We start from the raw sequence: 22,042 nt of genomic DNA, 5'->3' as shown, positions 1-22,042 counted from the left end.
GCTTAGGTGGGGTGCTCTTTCTAAGGGCCGGTGCAGACTCGATGGGCTGAAAGCACTGCAAATTCTGTAAATACCGATGCTGCCAGACCTGCTGAATTTTGCCAGCATTCTCTTTTTGTTTCAGACTCCAGCGTCCGCAGTATTTTGCTTATTTTAAGAATCCCTCTAGTACTGCTTTTCCGATTCTTTTAACGGTCAGCCTCCTATGATCCTGCGCTGGGATCTCTCTCTAACAGCGGACACCTTCCCATTTGTAAATTGTACATTTTCCTTTGATCAGTGCATTCACCGTGGCACCCGATGTAACTAATTATTTTGACATGTGGTATTTGTGTGCATTATGGTAACAAGCAACGCTGTTTAACGTACTGCCATCAAGAAAAAAAACTTTATTTCTGGAACACAACTGCCAGCAGCTGGGTTCAACACTTAGCATATCAGTCGAAAGGCCTCAACCAGATACAGGATCAAAGCACAGTCTCGTTATGATTTGCTGGGTTGCAAGCAAATAGTTTGAGTTTTAAAGAGATGGTACTGATCGTGTGTTCACTCTGGTTAAAGTGAATTTACGAAAGATATACACAACTATAACAAGGCATTGTTTAATTTTATGTAGCATCCTCATCAAACAGTATAACAGTGCTGCAACACCGTCATACCAAGTGGTAGCGTGATATATGTTTGATATTCATGAACACCCAACATGAACCTTGACTTCAAAGAGAGAGCGTGAGTCTCCCAAATTTATGCTCTCCATATACACAGACACTTTTAAGCTATTCCTTCAATTGACGTTAGTCATTTGAATAACAAGAACAAAAGTCTTTTTGAAGTTGCGATTACATTTAAAAAGGGGCGATGAGTAATATTTGTAGCCTGCTGGTATTTCTGAGAAGCTACTAAAGCTACATGTTCGGACACTTCCGGTTGCGGCTATGACCAGCTAAGTCGCACATTTGGCAGCTCCTGCGACAAAGGTGTTTAAGGGCCGATTGGAGGGCCCCGACGGTACTGTAAAGACGAATCCCGGTGGGGGAAGGCTCCCTGAGGAGAGTGAGACCAACTTTATGGTCGGTACTCGGAGTGGGGCGACAAAAAAAGCGGCAGCAGCTCCCCGGAAAAAGCGGGGGAAGAGGACCAAAATGGCGGCCGGTGGCGCACTAGAAGATTGGAGAAAATGGGCGGAGGAGCAGCAGGCCGCTCTCCTCCGGTGTTTTACGGAGCTGAAAGTGGAACTCTTAGAGTCTATGAACGCGACGACCACAAGGCTGATGGGGGCCCAGGCGACCCAAGAGGCGTCGATAAGAGAGCTGCAGCAGGAGATGACTGCAAGGGAGGAGGAGGCCACGGTCCTCGTGGGAAAGGTGGAGGTGCACGAGGCACTCCACCTGAAATGGCAGAGCCGCTTTGAGGAGCTGGACACTCGAATGAGGCGGAAGAACTTGAGGATCCTGGGCCTAGCAGAAGGCCTGGAGGGACCTGATCTCCCGAAATATGTAGCGGAGATGCTGAGCTCCCTGATGGGAGAGGGGGCCGGTCCATCGCCCCTGGAGCTGGAAGAAGCATATCGGGTCATGGCTAGGCGGCCTAGGGCGAACGAGCCCCCGAGGGCGGTGCTGGTGCGATTCCAGCGTTTCTGTGATCGGGAGAAAGTGCTGAGGTGGGCCAAGAGGGAGAAAAGCAGCAAATGGGAGAATTCGACGGTGCGGATATATCAGGACTGGAGTGCGGAGGTGGCAAAGCGGCGGGCCCGGTTTAACCGGACGAAGGCGGTGCTGCACGCAAAGAGGATCAAGTTCGGAATGCTGCAGCCAGCGCGCTTGTGGGTCACCTACAAGGACCAGCACCATTACTTTGAGACCCCAGAGGAGGCATGGACTTTTGTTCGGGAGGAAAAGCTGGACCTGAACTAGAACTTGGGAACGCCGGCGGTCGAGGCCGCCCGAGTACCCTTGACTGATCAAGTGGCCCATGTCTTTCTTAGGCCAGGTCGGAACTTGGTTAAAGTTGATGGATCGTTTGGTTTCTTTGAAACTTGTGTTATGGGGGGTTTCTTTGTTCCTTTTTGTGTGTCTCTTCCCGTTGCCAACTTCCCTTGATTATTGTTGGTGTAGGGGGGGCTTTTTTACTGTTTTTTGATCTGTTCTTTAAGGGTTATGGTTTCTGTTCGGTTCGATGGAGGGTGATGGTTAAATACGTTATTATTGGGTAGTTATTTAGTTATGCAGGCATAGTTATGTATTTATGTATTTATTTGAGATTTGTTATTTATATTGTTATATTGTTAAGTTGGGGAGGCGGGACGGGGGGGGTGCAAGTTGGTTATGCGTGTTTTCTTTTTCTCTTTTTTCTTCCTCTCGTTTTAGGGGGGCTTTTTTATGGGCTTGGATGGGGACGGGGGTGGAATTGAAGATGGCGGGGTAGGGTGTGGCCGGGCGAAAGCGCGGGCTTTCCCCTGTTTCCCGCGCGCGGGACGGAGGAAGGGGGAGGAGAGAAGAGTGGGGTGTGGCCAGCAATGGTGGCTTTTCCCGCGCTGAAGCGGGGTCAGAGAGGGATGGCAAGGGGGGGGGGGGAGGCCCCTCCCCCCCCACATCGGGAGGAGTCGGAGTGTGGCAGGGGCAGCCGGGTCAGCGAAAACCAGCTGACTCTCGGGAGTACGATGGTGGATACACTGCGGCTAGGAGGGGTCCTAGCCAGGGGGGGGGGGGGGGGGGGGGGGGGGGGGGGGGGGGGGGGGTTAGGGGGGGATACCGGGTTGCTGCTGGAAAGGCCGAGGACGGGAAGGGAAGAACGGGAGGAGAGAGGGGGGGGGCCATCGCCATGGGGAACGGGTCAGAAGGGGAGGGTCGACCCGGGGCGAACAGGGGACAGGACATGGCTAATAGACAGGGGAAAGGGACGGGTCGCTCCGCGACCCGGTTGATTACTTGGAACGTGAGGGGGCTGAATGGGCCGGTCAAGAGAGCAAGGGTTTTTTCACACCTAAAGGGACTGCAGGCGGATGTGGCAATGTTGCAGGAGACTCACTTGAGAGTAGTAGACCAGGTACGCCTGAGAAGGGGGTGGGTGGGACAGGTGTTCCACTCAGGCTTGGACGCAAAGAACCGGGGGGGTGGCGATTTTGGTGGGAAAGAGGGTGTCGTTCGTGGCGGCGCAGGTGGTAGCAGATAAGGAGGGTAGGTACGTGATGGTGAAGGGTAGGCTGCAGGGAGAGAATGTGGTGCTGGTGAATGTGTATGCCCCGAATTGGGATGACGCGGGTTTATGAGGCGCCTGTTGGGCCTCATTCCGGGTCTGGAGGCAGGGGGCCTGATCATGGGGGGGGACTTCAATACAGTGCTCGACCCTGGGCTGGACAGATCGAGTTCCAGGACGAATAGGAGGCCGGCAGCGGCAGAGGTGCTAAGGGGGTTCATGGAGCAGATGGGGGGGGTAGACCCTTGGAGATTTGGCAGGCCAAGGGCGAGGGAGTATTCTTTTTTCTCCCACGTCCACAGGGTGTACTCCAGAATAGACTTTTTTGTACTGAGCAGGGGGCTGATTTCGAGAGTGCAGGACACGGAGTACTCGGCCATTGCGATTTCGGACCATGCACCACACTGGGTAGAGGTAGAACTGGGGGAAGCACGGGACCAGCGCCCGTTGTGGCGCCTGGATGTGGGGCTGCTGGCGGACGATGAGGTGTGCGGAAGGGTCCGGAAGGGCATTGAGGGATATCTGGGCACGAACGACACGGGCGAGGTGAAGGTGGGGGTAGTCTGGGAGGCCCTGAAAGCAGTGATCAGAGGAGAGCTGATCTCCATAAGGGCACACAGAGAAAGGAAGGAGAGGCAGGAGAGAGAGAGACTGGTGGGGGAACTTATAGAAGTGGACAGGAGATATGCGGAGACACCAGAGGAGGGGCTGTTGAGGGAGCGGCGCAGTTTACAGGCCCAGTTTGACCTACTGACCACTAGGAAGGCGGAGACGCAATGGAGAAGGGCACAGGGCGCGGTCTATGAGTACGGGGAAAAGGCGAGTAGGATGCTAGCACACCAGCTGCGCAAGCGAGATGCAGCCAGAGAGATTGGGGGAGTGAGAGAGAAGGGAGGGAACGTAGTGCAGAAGGGGCAAGAGGTGAACGGGGTCTTCAGGGATTTCTACAGGGAATTGTACCGGTCTGAGCCGCCCAGGAGGAGGGGGGGAATGGAGAACTTCCTCGATAGATTGAGGTTCCCAAAGGTCCAGGAGGAACGGGTGGAGGGGCTGGGGGCGCCGATAGAGCTGCAGGAGCTAGTTAAAGGGATAGGCCAGATGCAGGCGGGGAAGGCGCCGGGGGCCGGATGGGTTCCCGGTGGAATTTTATAAGAAGTATGTGGACTTGGTGGGTCCAGTGCTGGTGCGAGCCTTCAATGAGGCGCGAGAGGGGGGGGTTCTGCCCCCGACAATGTCACAGGCCCTGATCTCCTTGATCCTGAAGCGGGACAAAGACCCTGTACAGTGCGGGTCCTACAGGCCTATCTCCCTCTTGAATGTAGATGCCAAACTGTTGGCAAAGGTCCTGGCAACCAGAATAGAGGATTGTGTGCCAGGGGTAATCCATGAGGACCAGACGGGGTTCGTAAAGGGACGACAACTTAACACAAATGTCCGGAGACTGTTGAATGTGATTATGATGCCAGCAGTGGAGGGGGAGGCTGAGATAGTGGTAGCACTGGATGCGGAGAAGGCATTCGATAGGGTGGAGTGGGAATACTTGTGGGAGACGCTGGAACGGTTTGGGTTTGGGGAGGGATTTATCAAGTGGGTGAAGCTGCTGTATTCGGCCCCGATGGCGAGTGTGGTTACAAACGGGAGGAGGTCGGAGTATTTTGGGCTCCATCGAGGTACCAGGCAGGGATGCCCCCTATCCCCCTTACTATTTGCATTAGCGATCGAACCGTTGGCGATGGCACTGAGGGGTTCAGGGGGGTGGAGAGGACTGACAAGGGGAGGGGAGGAACATCGGTATCACTCTATGCGGATGATTTGTTGTTATATGTGGCGGACCCGGAAGGGGGAATGCCGGAGGTAATGGAAATACTAGCGGAGTTTGGGGACTTTTCGGGATATAAATTAAATGTGGGTAAAAGTGAGGTCTTTGTGATACACCCGGGAGATCAGGGGGAGGGAATTGGGCGGCTCCCCTTTAAGAGAGCAGTAAAGAGCTTCAGGTACTTGGGGGTGCAGGTGGCAAGGAACTGGGGGACCCTCCACAAGCTGAACTTTTCAAGGCTGGTGGAGCAGATGGAGGAGGAGTTCAAGAGGTGGGACATGGTACCGCTGTCGCTAGCAGGGAGGGTGCAGTCAGTCAAAATGACGGTCCTCCCGAGGTTCTTGTTTCTGTTCCAGTGCTTGCCCATCTTTCTCCCCAGGGCCTTCTTCAAGAAGGTAACTAGCAGCATTATGGGCTATGTGTGGGCACATGGCACCCCTAGAGCGAGAAGGATTTTCTTGGAACGGAGTAGGGACAGTGGAGGATTAGCGCTACCCAATCTTTCCGGATACTACTGGGCGGCGAACGCATCGATGGTACGCAAGTGGGTGATGGAGGGGGAGGGGGCAGCTTGGAAACGTATGGAGAGGGCGTCCTGCGGCAATACAAGCCTGGGGGCGCTAGTAACGGCACCATGGCCGCTCCCCCCCACAAGGTATACCACGAGTCCGGTAGTGGCGGCCACCCTTAAAATCTGGGGGCAGTGGAGGCGACACAGGGGGGAAGTGGGGGGTCTGATGGCGGCGCCACTGAGAGGGAACCACAGATTTGTCCCGGGGAACACTGGCGGGGGATTCCAGAGCTGGCACAGGGCGGGCATCAGGCAACTGAGGGACATGTTCGTAGAGGGGAGGTTTGCGAACCTGGGAGAGCTGGAGGAGAAATTTGAGCTCCCCCCGGGGAACACGTTTAGATACCTGCAGGTGAAGGCATTTGCCAGACGACAGGTGGAAGGATTTCCCTTGCTTCCCGATAGAGGGGCGAGTGATAGGGTGCTGTCAGGGGTCTGGGTCGGAGAAGGGAAGGTCTCGGACATCTACAAAATAATGCAGGAGGTGGAGGAGGTACCGATAGAGGAGCTGAAAGACAAGTGGGAGGCGGAGCTGGGAGAGCAGATAGAAGATGGGACATGGGCGGATGCCCTAGAGAGGGTCAATTCGTCGTCGTCGTGCGCAAGGTTGGGCCTCATCCAATTTAAGGTGCTGCACAGAGCCCATATGACGGGGACTAGGATGAGTCGGTTCTTCGGGGGTGAGGACAGGTGTGTTAGGTGTTCGGGAAGCCCTGCGAACCATGTACATATGTTCTGGATGTGTCCGGCACTGGAAGAGTTCTGGGAGGGGGTGGCGGGGACGGTATCGAGAGTGGTGGGAACCAGGGTCAAACCAGGGTGGGGGCTAGCGATTTTTGGGGTTGGGGTGGAGCCAGGAGTACAGGAGGCAAGGGAGGCCGGAATATTGGCCTTTGCGTCCTTGGTAGCTCGGAGAAGGATCTTGATTCAGTGGAGGGACACAAGGCCACCAAGTGTTAACACCTGGTTAAACGACATGGCAAGCTTCATCCAATTGGAAAGAATCAAATTCGCCCTGAGAGGGTCGGTACAGGGGTTCTTCCGGCGGTGGCAGCCCTTCCTTGACTTTCTGGATCAGAGATAGGAACTGGAGGCCGAAACAGCAGCAACCCGGGGAGAAAGGGGGGGGGGGGGGGAAGGGAGGGGGGGGGGGATAGCAACGAAGGGAGCACGTCAGCGGGGGGTCGCGGGCAATGACTGCCCGAGGCCATCGGCAGAAAGGGAAAAACGGTTTGGTTGCTAGACTGGTAGCGCGGGGGGGGGGGGGGGGGGGGAGGGCGTGGGGAGGATTTTCCAGGGGGGTTTTGTTGTGTTATAATTTAAAATGTAGTAGGGGTAAATGTTTGTATCGAAAAATTTCAATAAAAATTATTTAAAAAAAAAAAAGCTACATGTTCATGTGATCACTGATTTATGGAAAGACAAGATTAGAGCGACATCATTTATGGATTTTTGAAATTCAGGATTAGAGCTACATCGGGCAGCTCAGTAGCACAAGTGGATAGCACTGTGGCTTCACAGCGCCAGGGTCCCAGGTTCAATTAAGTCACTGTCTGTGCGGAGTCTGCACGTTCTCCCCGTGTCTGCGTGGGTTTCCTCCGGGTGCTCCGGTTTCCTCCCACAGTCCAAAGACGTGCAGGTGAGGTGGATTGGCCATGATAAATTGCTCTTGGTGACCAAAAAAAATGTTAGGAGGGGTTATCGGGTTATGGGAGGGGGTGGGAGTGAGGGCTTAAGTGGGTCGGTGCAGACTCGATGGGCCAAACGGCCTCCTTCTGCTGTGTATGTTCTATGTATCACATATGGCTGTCCCCTGTCTGCCATCCTCTGGAGGAAGAGGAATCCTTGCACCTTCCAGCAGTCTGGACAACTGGGCTCCCCAAGATTTTGGTCCTGCGATGTTAAGGAATGGGTTAAGAGACATTCCAATTCAATGTCCCATTGATGTTAAGTATCCAATAATTGACACTGACATGTAAAGAAGCTTCAGGTGACCTTTGGAGCATGTGATGTGATGATAGAGTTTTGTACAGAGTTGTGTTAAAGGAAAATAGCTGTTTGTGAGAAGGAGCAGAACCTTTGACTCTTTATACACAGCAATAAACGGCATAACAGTGGTAGCAGAGGACGGTTGCTGTGCAAATGTGAAGGGTTGAAAGATACAACTTTTTCAGACCCAACGAAGGAGTGAGTGAGAAAAAAAAAAGTATATATCTGGCTGAACCTAGGATAAAGATGGCTGGATATGACTATCCCCCTTATTTTCTGAAAGGGGATTGTACGACCAATGGAGAAGTGCAGTAGTTATGTAGACTAAGGTAACTGCCTTGGGAAAGAGAAATCAAGGTATGGCATTGGCTCTTTCTTTACCTTATGAGAGTAAAATCCGAAGCAAAGTGATTTCTGATCTGGAATTGGAAGAGTTAGACTCAGAAGAAGGTCTGGAGACTATTACGTTATATGGATAAGATTTATCAAAAGGATGACTTGTTAAATGCGTATGAAGGCTGGTCAGATTTTGATAGATTCCAGAAAACAGAGGATATCTCCATTGAAGACTATATAATGGAATTTAGCAGACTATATAAAAGGCTGCAGAAACACACCCTGGAATTTCCATAGTCTGTGTTGGCATTTAAATTACTGAACTGTGCTAGAGTGAGCAACATGGATAGGTTCCTGGTTTTGACAGGAGTTAAGTTTGCGGATACGGATACCTTATTCGATCAGATGATAGAGGCCTTATAAAAGAGTCTGGGGAAACATTCGATTCCGATGGCTCTGATGATCCAAATGGGTCAGTCAGCAATAAAGCAGACTATGGAAGATACACTACTGACAGGATAAGGCAACAGTTTTTGGAAAGACGGTGGATTTACAGAGTCGGGGCACTATTGTATTCCATTACTGACAAATAATATTTCAGGTGCAGTTGTTAAGGGTGTGTTAATTGTCATGTGAGAGTGCCTTTAAGAAATGGATGTTTAAGCAATGTACCTTTTAAGAAATGGAGTGATGTCAGAGTGTGGGTGGAGCTGGGCTTTAGCTCAGCCATTTTGAAGTTTTTAATTTCAGTTTGAGAGAAAGCTGGGTGTTTCTGTGTTTTGCTGAGAGCAGCTGAAAAGTGCCTGGCTGGTTTGCGGAGAACTGTTTGAAAGGAGAAAGCCAGTTTGAGGAGAAAGCTGGGAGTGTCTGTGTGTTTTGTAAAGAGCTGCAGGAAGAAAACACAGAGCGGGTCTGTGGGTGTCTGCAAATCCAAAGACTATAAATATATTGAATGTAACCTCATGTCTGTTGTTACAGGTGAATTCTTTTGGGTTTAAAGGAACATTTTGAGGGATTATTTAGTGTTGTATTGTTTTCGGGGTTATCTTTGAAGTAAGGGGTGTTAAGTGATCCAATGTTTATTTAAAAGGTTAAGTTGAGTTAATGGAATAAACATTGTTTTGTGATAAAACCACGTGTCCATAATTGTAATACCACACCTGGGGAACAAGCCATGTGCTTCAAAAGCAACAATACATTAAAGGGAGAGGTTGGTTGAATGATCCTAAAGTAGAAGACATACTAAGAGCAAATAAAGCGTTGGTCAAACTAAAAATACAGGAGTATGTTTTGAGTCTCCCGGTTTTAGGTGACCGTAGGCAAATGAAACTCATAGTTTATAGTGATGCGTCCTATGCAAATTTATGTGATGGGGTTTCAAGCGCAGGAGGTTTTATAATTTTCCTTTTGGGGAACAATGGTAAATGTTGCCACCTTCTGTGGGAGACAAAGAAAATAAGGAGAGTGGTCAAAAGCACTTTGGCTGCTGAGACATTAAGCCTTGTAGAGGTGGTGGATATGGCATTTTATATATCTCCGATATTGACAGAAATTTTGGGATTAGGGGATTTGGGTAACATAGCCATTGAATGTCACATTGACAATAAATTCCTGTGGGAAAATGTGCACTTTACAAAAAGTGTCCATGAGAAAAGGTTAAGGAGGGACATCGCAAGTTTGAAGCAGATGTTGGACAGAGGGGAGATAGCAAAAATTAAATGTGTCGACAGTAGCTATCAATTGTCCGACTGTTTTACGAAAAATGGGGCTAGTTCACAGAAACTTTTCGATATTGTTAATGAAGGGCGTCTGTTTCTGTGACATTGTTTTTTTTTTCCGTTCCAAAACTGACAAAAAGAGAAGGGGGGAAATTCCGTGTGTGTTTTTGAGTTTCTTGTAATTTTGTTTTCACCAAATTATTTTTTTCTCCAAGGAAGGGGAGACTGATAAGGAATAGGTTAAGAGACATTCCAATTAAATATCCAATAAAGTATCCAATAATTGACACTGATATGTAAAGAAGCTTCAGATGGCCTTTGGGGCATGTGATGTGATGATAGAGTTTAGTACAGAGTTGTGTTAAAGGAAAATAAAGGTGTTTGTGAGAAGGAGCATAACTTTTGACTCTTTATTAAACAGCAGCTAAACGGCATAACATGCCTCGCACCGCTGCCTCGCCGCGCCTAGCACCGCTTTCTCACCGTGCCTCGCACCGCTGCCTCGCCGCGCCTAGCACCGCTGCCTCGCCGCGCCTAGCACCGCTTTCTCACCGTGCCTCGCACCGCTTTCTCATCGTGCCTCGCACTGCTGCCTTGCCATGCCTCGCACCGCTGCCTCACCGCGCCTCGCACCGCTGCCTCGCCGCGCCCCGCACCGCTGCCTCGCCGCACCCCGCTCCGCTGCCTCACCGCGCCCGGCACTGCTGCCTCGCCGCGCCCGGGACCCAGGTTTGACTCCGGCCTTGGGTGACTGTCGGTGTGGAGTTTGCACGTTGTCCCCATGTCTGCATGGGTTTCCTCTGGGTGCTCTAGTCGGAAAATGTGCAGGTTAGGTGGTTTGGCCATGCTAAATTGCCCCTTTAATGTTCAAACATATAGTTTGGTGGGGTTATAGAGGTAGGGTGGGGGGGAATGGGCCTAGGTAGTGTGCCCTTTTGAGTGGTTGGAGCCGTCTTGATGGGCCGAATGGCCTCCTTCTGCACTGTATGGATTCTAAAGATAGAGAACAGAGTTAATGTCCACATCAAATTACGTTATTATGGTTGCTAGTTCAATTATTGCTATTTATTTTAAAGTGTGCACTCATTTATTTATTTATGTGATTGCATGATTATCGGAGCATAGGCTTGTGCAGTCTTTTCATTTAAAAGCTGACAAAGGGCTAAACCTAAATTTTAACTCTTTTAGATATTCACCTGATGTGAATTCCCACCATGCACAGCCCAGAGAAATCCCAGGCTCGCTTGCTGCTCTTCACTTAGTTTAAAAAAAATAAAATTAGAGTACCCAATTCATTTTTTCCAATTAAGGGGCAATTTAGCATGGCCAATCCACCTACCCTGCACATCTTTTGGGTTGTGGGGGCGAAACCCATGCAAACACGGGAAGAATGTGCAAACTCCACACGGACAGTGACCCAGAGCCGGGATCGAACCTGGGACCTTTGTGCCGTGAGCCAGCAGTGCTAACCACTGTGCCCCGGGCTGCCCTGCTCTGCTCTTAGTTAACTGATCTTGGCCATCAGTAATAGAAGTGGTAATGTTTGATACCTAGCCTAAACAGAATAAACTAATCCTGTCCAATGTTGTCTAATGAACTTCAGTAATTCAGATCACAAAGGAGAAATATTGGCCAGGCATCTGAGACGAGCAGCTGAGTTCTCTACGGTGTCCTGGCTAATATTTATCATCGACCAACATCACTAAAACAGATTATCTGGTTCATTTGCTGCGATTCAGCGGACAAAAGTTTAAGGCCGTTTTTGGGTGAATTTGGCAGAGTGAGTCTCGGTGGCTGCAAAGCCGAGAATCACCTTGCTATTCAACGGCACTTGTCAAGGCCCCTCGGAATCCCTCCTCCCTCTCCCCTCCAATTGGCAAATCCCCCCCTTGCCCTGGACCCCTGGCACTGCCAACCTAGAAGTGCCACAGGAAGCGCCTAAGTACTACCCATCCCTGTCCCCGACCACCCGGGGGGTCTCTAATGCCTTGTAGGACCCCCCTTTCCCCTGAGGTGCTGTTACGCCTGGTCCACATTTGTATCGACCAGTACTAAATGGTGCCCTTAATTAGATGTGTTTTACAACCTTTATTGTCACAAGTAGGCTTACATTAACACTCCAATGAAGTTACTGTGAAAAGTCCCTTGTCGCCACATTCCGGTGCCTCTTCGGGTCACAGAGGGAGAATTCAGAATGTCCAATTCCCCTAACAGCACGTCTTTGGAAAATTCTGGGAGGAAACCGGAGCACCCAGTTTGTTGCAGACACAAGGAGAACGTGCAGACTCCACACAGACAGTGACCCAAGCTGGGAATCGAACCTGGGACACTGGCTCTGTGAAGCAACTGTGCTAACCATTGTGCTACAGTGCTGCCCCTTGCAAGGTCTCGCAGCTGCGGCCATTGACTCTCTGGCACCCGGGTATTTAAATGAGCCCAATGGCTCATTGGGCGAGAGTAAGATGGTGTCAGGCGGAGTGAGTTGGGTGACTCGTAATCTGCCAGGCACGGAGCCCAATTTGGGGTTCTCCCGGGATTCACCACGCCCATTGGGACCTTGCTGTGTATAAAGATTGGTTGCTGCATTATGACACTTTTAAGTATTTAATTGGCTGCTTTTGTGATTAGTTCATGAAAAGTACTACATAAATGCCTTCTTACTGGAGAGATGGTAAATTGGCAGCAGATTGAAGTTACTACCATAGACTGGAAGTGGTTCATATGTAGCTACATGCCTCTGTTCTGATTAAATAAATCCTTACAGTGTGTTTTTTTCTCTTGTACTTCCAGAAGCTGGGTACTTCTTGACCATCAGTATAACATCTACCTCTACAAGGAAGGTGTGTTGCGAACTTCCTCCGATCCCTACAATAGCACTGATTTTCAAGACAAAACCAGTCACCTGACAAATCATTGCATTCAGAAGGAATACTCCAAGAATTATGGGAAATATGAAGAAGGCAACGAAATGTTCTTTGAAGAATTCAATCAGTATTTAATGAACACTCACAGTGTTAACTTGGAAAACAGTGTTTTGCCACAAATCAAGCAAATCATAAGGTGCAGTTTGAACCTTGCTGACTTCCAGCATTAATCAGACCTTTTTTGGGCTCGTTCTTGTTTCATTGGCAATCTTTTCATTTAAATTAATGACCCATACATGCCCTTGGCAGTTGTCTGGAGGCCGAGGCCCATGTCTGCTGAGGGTAAGGGGATACAGGGCTGCTTGCGGCTGCTGGATGATAGTGAGAGTGTTGGGTTGTTAACTGTTCACAGATTTGCATGCCTCCAATTTGTCTTGCCATGAGTTTCTGAATTCGGAGGATGTTGTGAGGGGGGGAGTTGCTTTTTCTGTTTTACAACTGGTTGCATATTTGCAGGTTCCTGTGAGTACACCCCCATCACACCAGGCACTGATACACTGGAGAAGTTTGTAAATGTTTATAAGCGGAGCTTCATTCATTTTAAACCATGCCAATGGCAGCTGGCCCCCAGTATTGAATGCAGTGAGTAGCTCTACAGTCAGTGTGTAACTGAGCCATACAGACCAGTCGGATCTCAGATTTAAAAAAAATTAAGTTATAGGGTGTGGGCATCGCTGGTTAGGCCAGCATTTATTTATTTATTTTATAAATTTAGAGTAACCAATTCATTTTTCCAATTAAGGGGCAATTTAGAGTGGCCAATCCACCTACCCTGAATATCTTTGGGTTGTGGGAGCGAAACCCATGCAAACAGGGGAGACTGTACAAACTCCACACGGACAGTGACCCAGAGCCGGGATCGAACCTGGGACCTCGGCACCGTGAGGCAGCAGTGCTACTCACTGCGCTACCGTGCTGCCTAAGGCCAGCATTTATTTCCCATCCCTAGTTGCCCTTCAGAAGATGATGGTGAGTTGCCTTCTTGAACCGTTGCAGTCCTTCAGGTTTAGGCACACCCACCGTGCTGTTAGGGAGGGAGCTCCAGGATTTTTCCCTACGACAGTGAAGGAACGGTGATATATTTCCAAGTCAGGGTGGTGAGTGGCTTGGAGGGGAATCTGGGGTTCCCAGGTATCTGCTGCTCTTGTCCTTCTAGATGGTAGAGGTTGTGGGTTTGGAAGGTGCTGTCTGAGGAACCTTAGTGAGTTTGTTACTCAGCCATTGGTAAATTGTCTCCTAATAATTGATTGAGTCCTCATTTTAGACATGATAGATCTTTCATCATATACAGCACTTCCCAAGCACTTATCAATCATTGGTCGTACTAGCTAATAACTCACTGGAGATATCAATTTATTTCCTATCTATTGGAAATAGCAGTCAATTTATTTTACATAGAAAATAGAATAGAAGCAGGAGGAGGCCATTCTGCCCTTCGAGCCTGCTCTGCCATTCATTTTGTTCATGGTTGATCAAGTTCAATTTTGTTAGAAAACAGTTTTCAATAAAGAAATGTAATAAATTATTGCTTTGAAAACTGTCACATTTATTGTAAATCTCAAAGAAGGAACTCTTGTACTGTACAAAAGCAAATTACTGCGGATGCTGGAATCTGAAACGAAAGAGAAAATGCTGGAAAATCTCAGCAGGCCTGGCAGCATCTACAGGGAGAGAAAAGAGCTTACGTTTCGAGTCCGATGACGTGAAACGTTAGCTCTTTTCTCTTTGTTTTAACAAAAAGTAATTGGACTCGAAACGTTAGCTCTTTTCTCTCCCTACAGATGCTGCCAGACCTGCTGAGATTTTCCAGCATTTTCTCTTTCGCTTTTGTTCTGCACCGTCAATTCCCTGCAGCATGCCAGATGTAATCTGGACTTGGAAGGGGAGAAATGGGTGTGATTCTGCTCCTCGTCATTAGTCACTGACTCTTGCTGGTGTTTGCTTGGTGAAGGCAGATTCAGCTGACTATGCAACTACATTCACTGTCCAAGGTGAGGTGTGAAGAAAGATCATTTGGAGTGGGCACTGGATAGAGATTCTTATGGATCTACTTCCAGCATAGTTCCACGTCTTAGAAATAGGAAATTTGATAGGGAAGTGGAACAAAACCAATGTGTTTTTTTTGACAGTTACTTTCCTGTAATTATGGATCCATCTTAACTCAGAACTATTAGGTCATCTTAACACCTGTTTGCATGGTTGATCCTTGAGAGAGGGATATTTTCAACCCATCCACCATTTTCAGTTTACTGCAGTTAAACAGCTAGCTTCATGTGTTGCACAAATGTTCACGCTGCTGCAATGCAGTATCAACACGAGTGCCATTTGCCACTAACGTGATGCTGCCATCAAGCCAGAAAGATGTTCTGCCTATCATACAAATGAGTATTGTGGTATATGAATTTCAGTGCTTGTGTGATGCTAGATGGTCCTGTGTTATTATTTGATGGAGGAGAGGGTTTCCATGAGATTTACAAGAGATTAAATTCCTGTGGTTTGAGCCATAGATATGTAGGCCATACACTCCCAAGACTGGGGGATAGTATCAAGTAGCATGTTCCTTCCGCTGTTTGCAACGGGCAAGGTACAGCCTTGTCATGCAGAACTGAAAACACAGTGTCCAACATTAGAAGTCATTCTGCAATTGGACAACATTTGCTAAATAATCTGCAGTGTGCTAAAAATTACACTGACAACCAATTTAAGATTGTTCTCTCCAACTTTGACAAAGAGTCATTCAGACTCTCACACTAGTTCCCTTCTGTCTCCACAGCTGCTGTCAGATCTACAGTTGGGGGGGGGGGGGGGGGGGGGGGAGGTGATGCAGTGGTTAGCATTGCTGCCTTAACGGCGCTTGTAACCCGGGTTCGATCCCGGCCCCGAGTCACTGTCTGTGTGGAGTTTGCACTTTCTCCCCATGTCTGCGTGAGTCTCACTCTCACAACCCAAAGATGTGCAGGGTAGGTTTTCAATTGGTATTGTCTAAACAAGACCAGATAACATGATTTTCGTAACAATTAGATTCTAGTGTTCTTGGAGGGCGCATACATTTCGCTTTGATTTTTATCGCACTTGCTAATAGTAGGTTTTTTTTGATTCCCAAGGTTTTTGTCCTGTGTCCCATTATTTGATGGAGGAGATTATCAAGAGATTAAATTCCTGTGGTATGAGCCATTTTATTACATAGGATATACAGCACAGAAATAGGCCACATTACCCAACCAGCCTATGTTGGTATTTATGCTCCACTTATCCTCCTCACATCTTTTCTCATCTAAATTTACCATTGTAACTATCCGTTCCCTTCTTCCTCATTTGCTTGTCTAGTTTTCTCTTAAATGAATCTGTACTGTTCCCATCAAACACTCCCTATGTGCAGAAGCTTTAAATAGAGTGTTAAGAATGTGGAACTTGCCACAAGTTCCACATTCTTAACACTCTATTTAAAGCTTCTGCGTTCCCTGTCCTATTTTCATGGCCTCATAGAACAGCTCATAGAACATACAGTGCAGAAGGAGGCCATTCGGCCCATCAAGTCTGCACTGACCCACTTAAGCCCTCACTTCCACCCTAACCCATCCTAACCTTTTTGGTCACTAAGGGCAATTTATCATGGCCAATCCACTGAACCTGCACGCCTTTGGACACTAGTTATATCCTTTCCCTCAATTCTCTTCCTATCCAATCTGTTAAAACCATTCATAATTTTGAAGACTTATATTAGGTCACCAATCAGCCACTATTATTCAAGAGAAAAGTGATCCAGCCTGTCAGTCCATTCCTGATGTGTATCTACACCTTTCTGGTACCTTCCTTGTAAATCTTATCCACATCCTCTCCTCTATTTTATTATAATATGGTGGTGACTGGAACTGCAAGCATACTTTAAATCTGGCATAACCAAGATTCAATGTGAGTTTTTTTTTTCAATTCTACATTTTACACTTTGAAATTCTATTCCTGTAGAAGTAAAATCTAGTAGTTGGTCTGCTTTTTCATTACTTTGCTAACCTGTGACACAACTTTGAGTGATATGTACTCTGAAATCCTTTTGTTCCTCTCTACCCCACCTGGACTTGCACCTTCCAAGTTGAAGTCACCTCTATTCTTTCAGTTAAAATGCACAACCTCACACTTATCTGTTACCCTTGACCTGCCAATTATTTGTTCATTCTGCAAGTCCTCCTGTCATTTGTTGCAGTCCTCCTCAGTATTGACTATCCCTCCCAATTTGGTGTCATCTGCAAACTGAGAAATTAGGCAGGATTTGGGAAACCCGCCCTGTGTTTTGCGACAGCGGGAGGCAGCCTGCCATTGACCACCAGCAGGAGGTTCTGGGCCCACCGTTAGTCAATGGGATTTTTCGTTCAGTGCACCCCTTCGCCATCGGGGAACCCGTGGTGGAGATGTGCCGCTAGAAGGACTGGAAGATCCCGCCATCGTGAACAGCGGGACGTTCTGGTCATTGTGTTTTTGATCCGCGTCCAAATCATTGATGTAAATTTTGGACAGCACTGATCCACATGGAGCACCACCTCCCACCAGCTGCCACTCTGAATAACTACCCTTTATTCCCACATTCTGCTTCTGCCTTGAAATCAGCCACCAAACCATTCTACTTGTCCCTTGGTTCCATATTGTCTGACCTGATTCAATAGTCTATTATGGGACACCGTATTCAAGGCCTTTTGAAAATCTAGATAAATTACATTGACTATGTTACTGTTTGTCTACTCTCCCTGTTATGAACAACTTACCACTAATGTGCTTGGTAACTTCCTCCACGAGTGGCTTGGGTAGGTTTGCCAACTCTAGTTTGTGGTACTCTTTGATGTTTCATCACATGTCCCTGGTGTGAACCACTCCCTCTTCAAGCTTCTGCTAATGGTCCAGTCCCTAGAGGTACTGTCTTCCCATGCCAATTGGAAGAGGAACAAACGTTATTATTCAGTTGAATTAGTCTTTGCTGTTCATCAAACTTTTCAATATTTTTATATCTGATGAATTAAAGTGTTCAAAGAAATGAAAAAAAATTAATTTTAATGCCGCTGTGATGTTTCTCCAGGGTTGCTTGCAGCAGGAGATTAATTTTCAATTCTTGGAGATTTCAGGTCAATCTGGTCAATTGGCAACCCTGGGTGTTGATGAGAACTTGACTAACGCCATGATGAAATTATCATTGCATCCCTACAGTGGAGAAAGAGGCCTTTCGGCCCATAGGATCTGCACTGACCTTCCCGAAAGAGCACCCTACCTGGACCCAACCACACCCGATCCCTGTAACCCAACCTAACCTTTGGACACCGGTAGGAGCAATTTAGCATGGCCAATTCACCTAATCTGCACAATTTGGTTTGTGGGAGGAAAGCGGAGCATCCGGAGGAGAGACACCGGGAGAATGTGCAAACTCCACACAGTCGCCTAAGGTCAGAATTGAATGGGGTCCCTGCCACTGAGAGACAGCAGTGCCGCCCATGATCCCCTGGGAAACTTAAATGTGAAATGTGTGTGTGTTTTAAAAACTTGTGCCTGTTTCCATTTTCGCTGGGTCTTGGTCAATCTTGTTAATTCCTATCATTCTTGTCTTTATTTTGTCTTTAGAAGCTGCCTTATGTGTATAGAGCCTGCAATTGGCACTAAGCTGCTCCCATACCATAGCTTTCAACTGTTTGGGTTTGACTTTATGGTTGATGAAGACCTCAAAGTCTGGCTAATTGAAGTGAATGGAGCTCCAGCCTGTGCTCAGTAAGTTATAGATTTGCTAAGTAAGCTTTCCCATAGTCACTTCGCTGCTTGATGGTGTTTTATGCAACCTTTTATTAAATACCTTGGCCTGGTTTATTGTCTTTCTATGTGTTTCAGCATCAACCGTTTGAATAATTTAGATTTTCTAGATTATTCTGAATAGTCTTATAAATGTGGATTTACTTTATAGAACATTTCACAAGATAGATGACATGCTGTAATTCCGATAAATTGAAGATTATGCTAATAAGGGGCAGAGGAAGCTTGGAGGGCAAATCATGGACAAGTTGGGACCTCATGGTCTGTTTTTGTGCTGTAGACCCTGTGTAATCTTTGGCTAAGTGTGTTTTTGAAAACTGAGTTATTTAAAAAATATATATTTTATTAAAGATTTTCCATCTACCATAAATTTTATAACCAAGCACACATTCCCCACAGCAGATGATACACAAAACCAACATAACAAAAACCCAACCATCCGTACACACCTCATCCACAAAACAAAGAGAGAGGGGGAAAAAAAGCAAATTCCAAACTAACCCCCTTGCCCTAGCAACTGACAGTGACCAATTCCTTAAAGCGGGCAATGAATGGCTGCCATCTCTGCCAGAATCCCTCAACCGACTTCCTAACAGTGTACTTGACTTACTCCAGGGACAAGAATTCATTTAGTCACCCAATCATATTCCCCCCGCCCCCCCGGGACACTCCGGAAAGAAGTCTTAGCTTTGGTCAGGTGTGCCCTATGCATCACCTTAAACTGGACAAGACCCAGCCGCCCACATGAAGAAATGAAGTTCACCTTATGAAGGGACTCGCTGCACACCTCATCATCCACTATAGGTCCCAACGGCCTCTCCCACTTTGCCTCCACCAAGTCTGCATCCTCCGACAGAATCCGCCCATAAATACCCGACGTGGAAACCTCCTCCGACCCCGCTAGGGAAAGGATGCTCTCCATCAGGGACGTCTGCGGTGCCTCGGGAAATATCAGGAAGGTCCCTTGTATAACATTCCTTATCTGGAGGTACCTGAAGGAGTGCAGCCCCGAAATCCCAGATTTCATCGACAATTCCTCCAAACTGGCAAACAGTCTCTCCACAAACAAATCCCCAAATCTCACAAACCCTTTCCCTCCCCACACCCCAAACTTAGCATCCAGTCTTGATGGCTCAAATAGGGGCATCCGCGATACAAATCCAAGCTTAAAGTGCTGCCTGAATTGTCTCCATATCTTTAAAATGGACACGACCAACGGGTTGGAGGTGTACCTTGCCAGAGAAAGCAGAAGCAAGATCATCACCAGTGAACTAAGACTAGATCCCCTACACGACCTCCCCTCCATCTGTTCCCATATGGAACCAGAGGTCACTGCACCCCAGCACCGTCTCAGCATTGGCCGCGCAATAATCAAAAAGCAAGTTCGGCAATGCTAAGCTCCCCGATCGTCTCCCGTTGAAGAATTGCCCTGTGAATCCTCGGATCTTGTTTGCCCATATAAAGGATGGGATCACCCTATTAACCTTCTTTAAAAAAAAAACGGGTTTGGGATAAAAACAGGAAGATATTGAAAAGGAAACAAAAACCATGGGAGAATATTCATTTTAATAGAATGGACTCTACCCACCAAGGATGGGAGAAGGTTATCCCAATTTTGCAAATTGGATTTAACCTTGCACACCATAATATAATCACTTATCGTCACAAGTAGGCTTCAGTGAAGTTATTGTTAAATGCCCCTAGTCGCCACATTCTGGTGCCTATTCAGGGAAGCTGATTGAACCCGTGCTGCTGGCCATGTTCTGCATTACAAGCCAGCTGTTTAGCCCACTGTGCTAAACCAGATTTGTGTCATTCAATTTATGGAGCCAGGCCCAATTGTGGGCCATCCGGATACCCAGATACCTGAAGGTAGAGCTGGCCAGGGGAAAAGGCAGCATCCTCAAGTTGGCTCTGGGAGATTAACTCTTTTATAGATGTAACTTCTATCACAAAAGAGAGCCAAAGCTCCTCAGTAGCTGAATCCCATTATTTCACCCATAGTGAGGACCAGGTCCATAACGTAGGACAGCAAACCATTAGCATATTGGGACACCCTATGTTTCTCTGCTTAACAAAGCCCTCAAAGCAGTAGCTAAGCATTTAATCGCTAACACAAATAGGAGGGGAGACATTGGACACCCATGTTTTGTCCTATTTAACTGAAAGTACCATGAGCTCAAGGCGTTGGTGCGAACACTAGCTGAAGGGGCCCTGTACAATAACCGTACCCACAAAATCAATAAAAAAAAAAAAAAAAAATTTAGAGTTCCCAATTCTTTTTTTTTTCCAATGAATGTTAGCGAGGCCAAACCACCTACCCTGCGCATCGTTGGGTTGTGGGGGAAACCCACGCAGACACTGGGAGAATGTGCAACCTCCACACGGAGAGTGACCCGGGGCCGGGTTCGAACCCGGGTCCTCGGCGCCATGAGGCAGCAATGCTAACAACTGGGCCACCGTGCCATCCCACAAAATCAATTTTGGCCCTCGACCAAACCTCTCTAGAACTTCAATAATAATAATCTTTATTGTCACAATTCGGCTTACATTAACACTGCAATGAAGTTACTGTGAAAAGCCCCTAGTCGCCACATTCCGACGCCTGTTCGGGTACACAGGGAGAATTCAGAATGCCCAAATTACTTAACAGCACGTCTTTCTGCACTTGTGGGAGGAAACCCACGCAGACACAGGGAGAACGTGCAGACTCCACACACTGACCCAAGCCGGGAATCAATCCTGGGACCCTGGCGCTGTGAAGCCACAGTGCAAGCACTGTACTACCGTGCCGCCCAAAAGGATATCTCCTCTCCACCCTATCACTTGCTTCCTTGGCATCCAAAGATACAATCACCTCTGGCTCGGGCCCAACAGACGGGGAAAGAACAACATTCAACAGGCTCTGCATATTCACCGACATTGCCAGCCCTTAACCAAGCCTGCCTGATCCTCCACAATCGCCTCAGGGTTCCAACCTTACCACCAACACTTGGTAGCCCCATTTAACAGTGAAATAGGCCGGTATGACCCACACTCCGTGGGATCCTTATCCTTCTTCAATAGAGGTGAAATACAAGTCTACGAGAGTGTAGCGGGCAGCGATCCCAGGACGAAGAATCATTAAACATATTTACCAGCAACGGGACCAACTGATCCACAAGCACCTTGTAGAATTCCACAGGAAACCCATCACGCCCAGGAGCTTTAGCTGTTTGTATCTGCCCAATACCTATCAAAATCTCATCAGGGCCTAACGGGGGCTCCGAATAATCCCACCTCTTGTCCCCCGCCACCATAAACTCCAACCTGTCTAAAAATAGGGGCTGGTTTAGCACACTGGGCTAAATCGCTGGTTTTTAAAGCAGACCAAGGCAGGCCAGCAGCACGGTTCAATTCCCGTACCAGCCTCCCCGAACAGGCGCCGGAATGTGGCGACTAGGGGCTTTTCACAGTAACTTCATTGAAGCCTACTTGTGACAATAAGCGATTTTCATTCATTTCATTTCATTTCAAATATCGACATGTCCAAGTCCCCCAACGAGGGCTCCAACCTGTAAAGATTATTGTAAAAATCCTCAAACGCAGCGTTAACCAAACTGCTAATCGAGTGGCGAACCTGAATGATCTCCCAGGAGGTTGCCTGCCGCCTCAGGCAGCCTCTCTAACAGACTGTTGTCCTTCTCCCCATACTCCTAAAAGACCC

At 47.9% G+C, this 22,042-nt stretch overlaps 1 protein-coding gene across 1 annotated transcript in view; it reads left to right on the top strand.

Annotated features, from left to right (window-relative positions):
- The window catches only part of ttl (tubulin tyrosine ligase), a 45,775-nt gene that overhangs the window by 9,356 nt on the left and 14,377 nt on the right, over positions 1 to 22,042 (top strand). Inside the window, exons 5-6 of the mRNA XM_038798898.1 lie at positions 12,419 to 12,688; positions 18,154 to 18,297. Coding sequence (XP_038654826.1) covers positions 12,419 to 12,688; positions 18,154 to 18,297 — 414 coding nt within the window. The remainder of the gene's footprint in view (positions 1 to 12,418; positions 12,689 to 18,153; positions 18,298 to 22,042) is intronic.

This window comes from Scyliorhinus canicula, chromosome 6, assembly GCF_902713615.1.
Source record: "Scyliorhinus canicula chromosome 6, sScyCan1.1, whole genome shotgun sequence".
Classification (NCBI taxonomy): Eukaryota; Metazoa; Chordata; class Chondrichthyes; order Carcharhiniformes; family Scyliorhinidae; genus Scyliorhinus; species Scyliorhinus canicula.
This window is presented reverse-complemented; position numbering and strand designations above follow the sequence as displayed.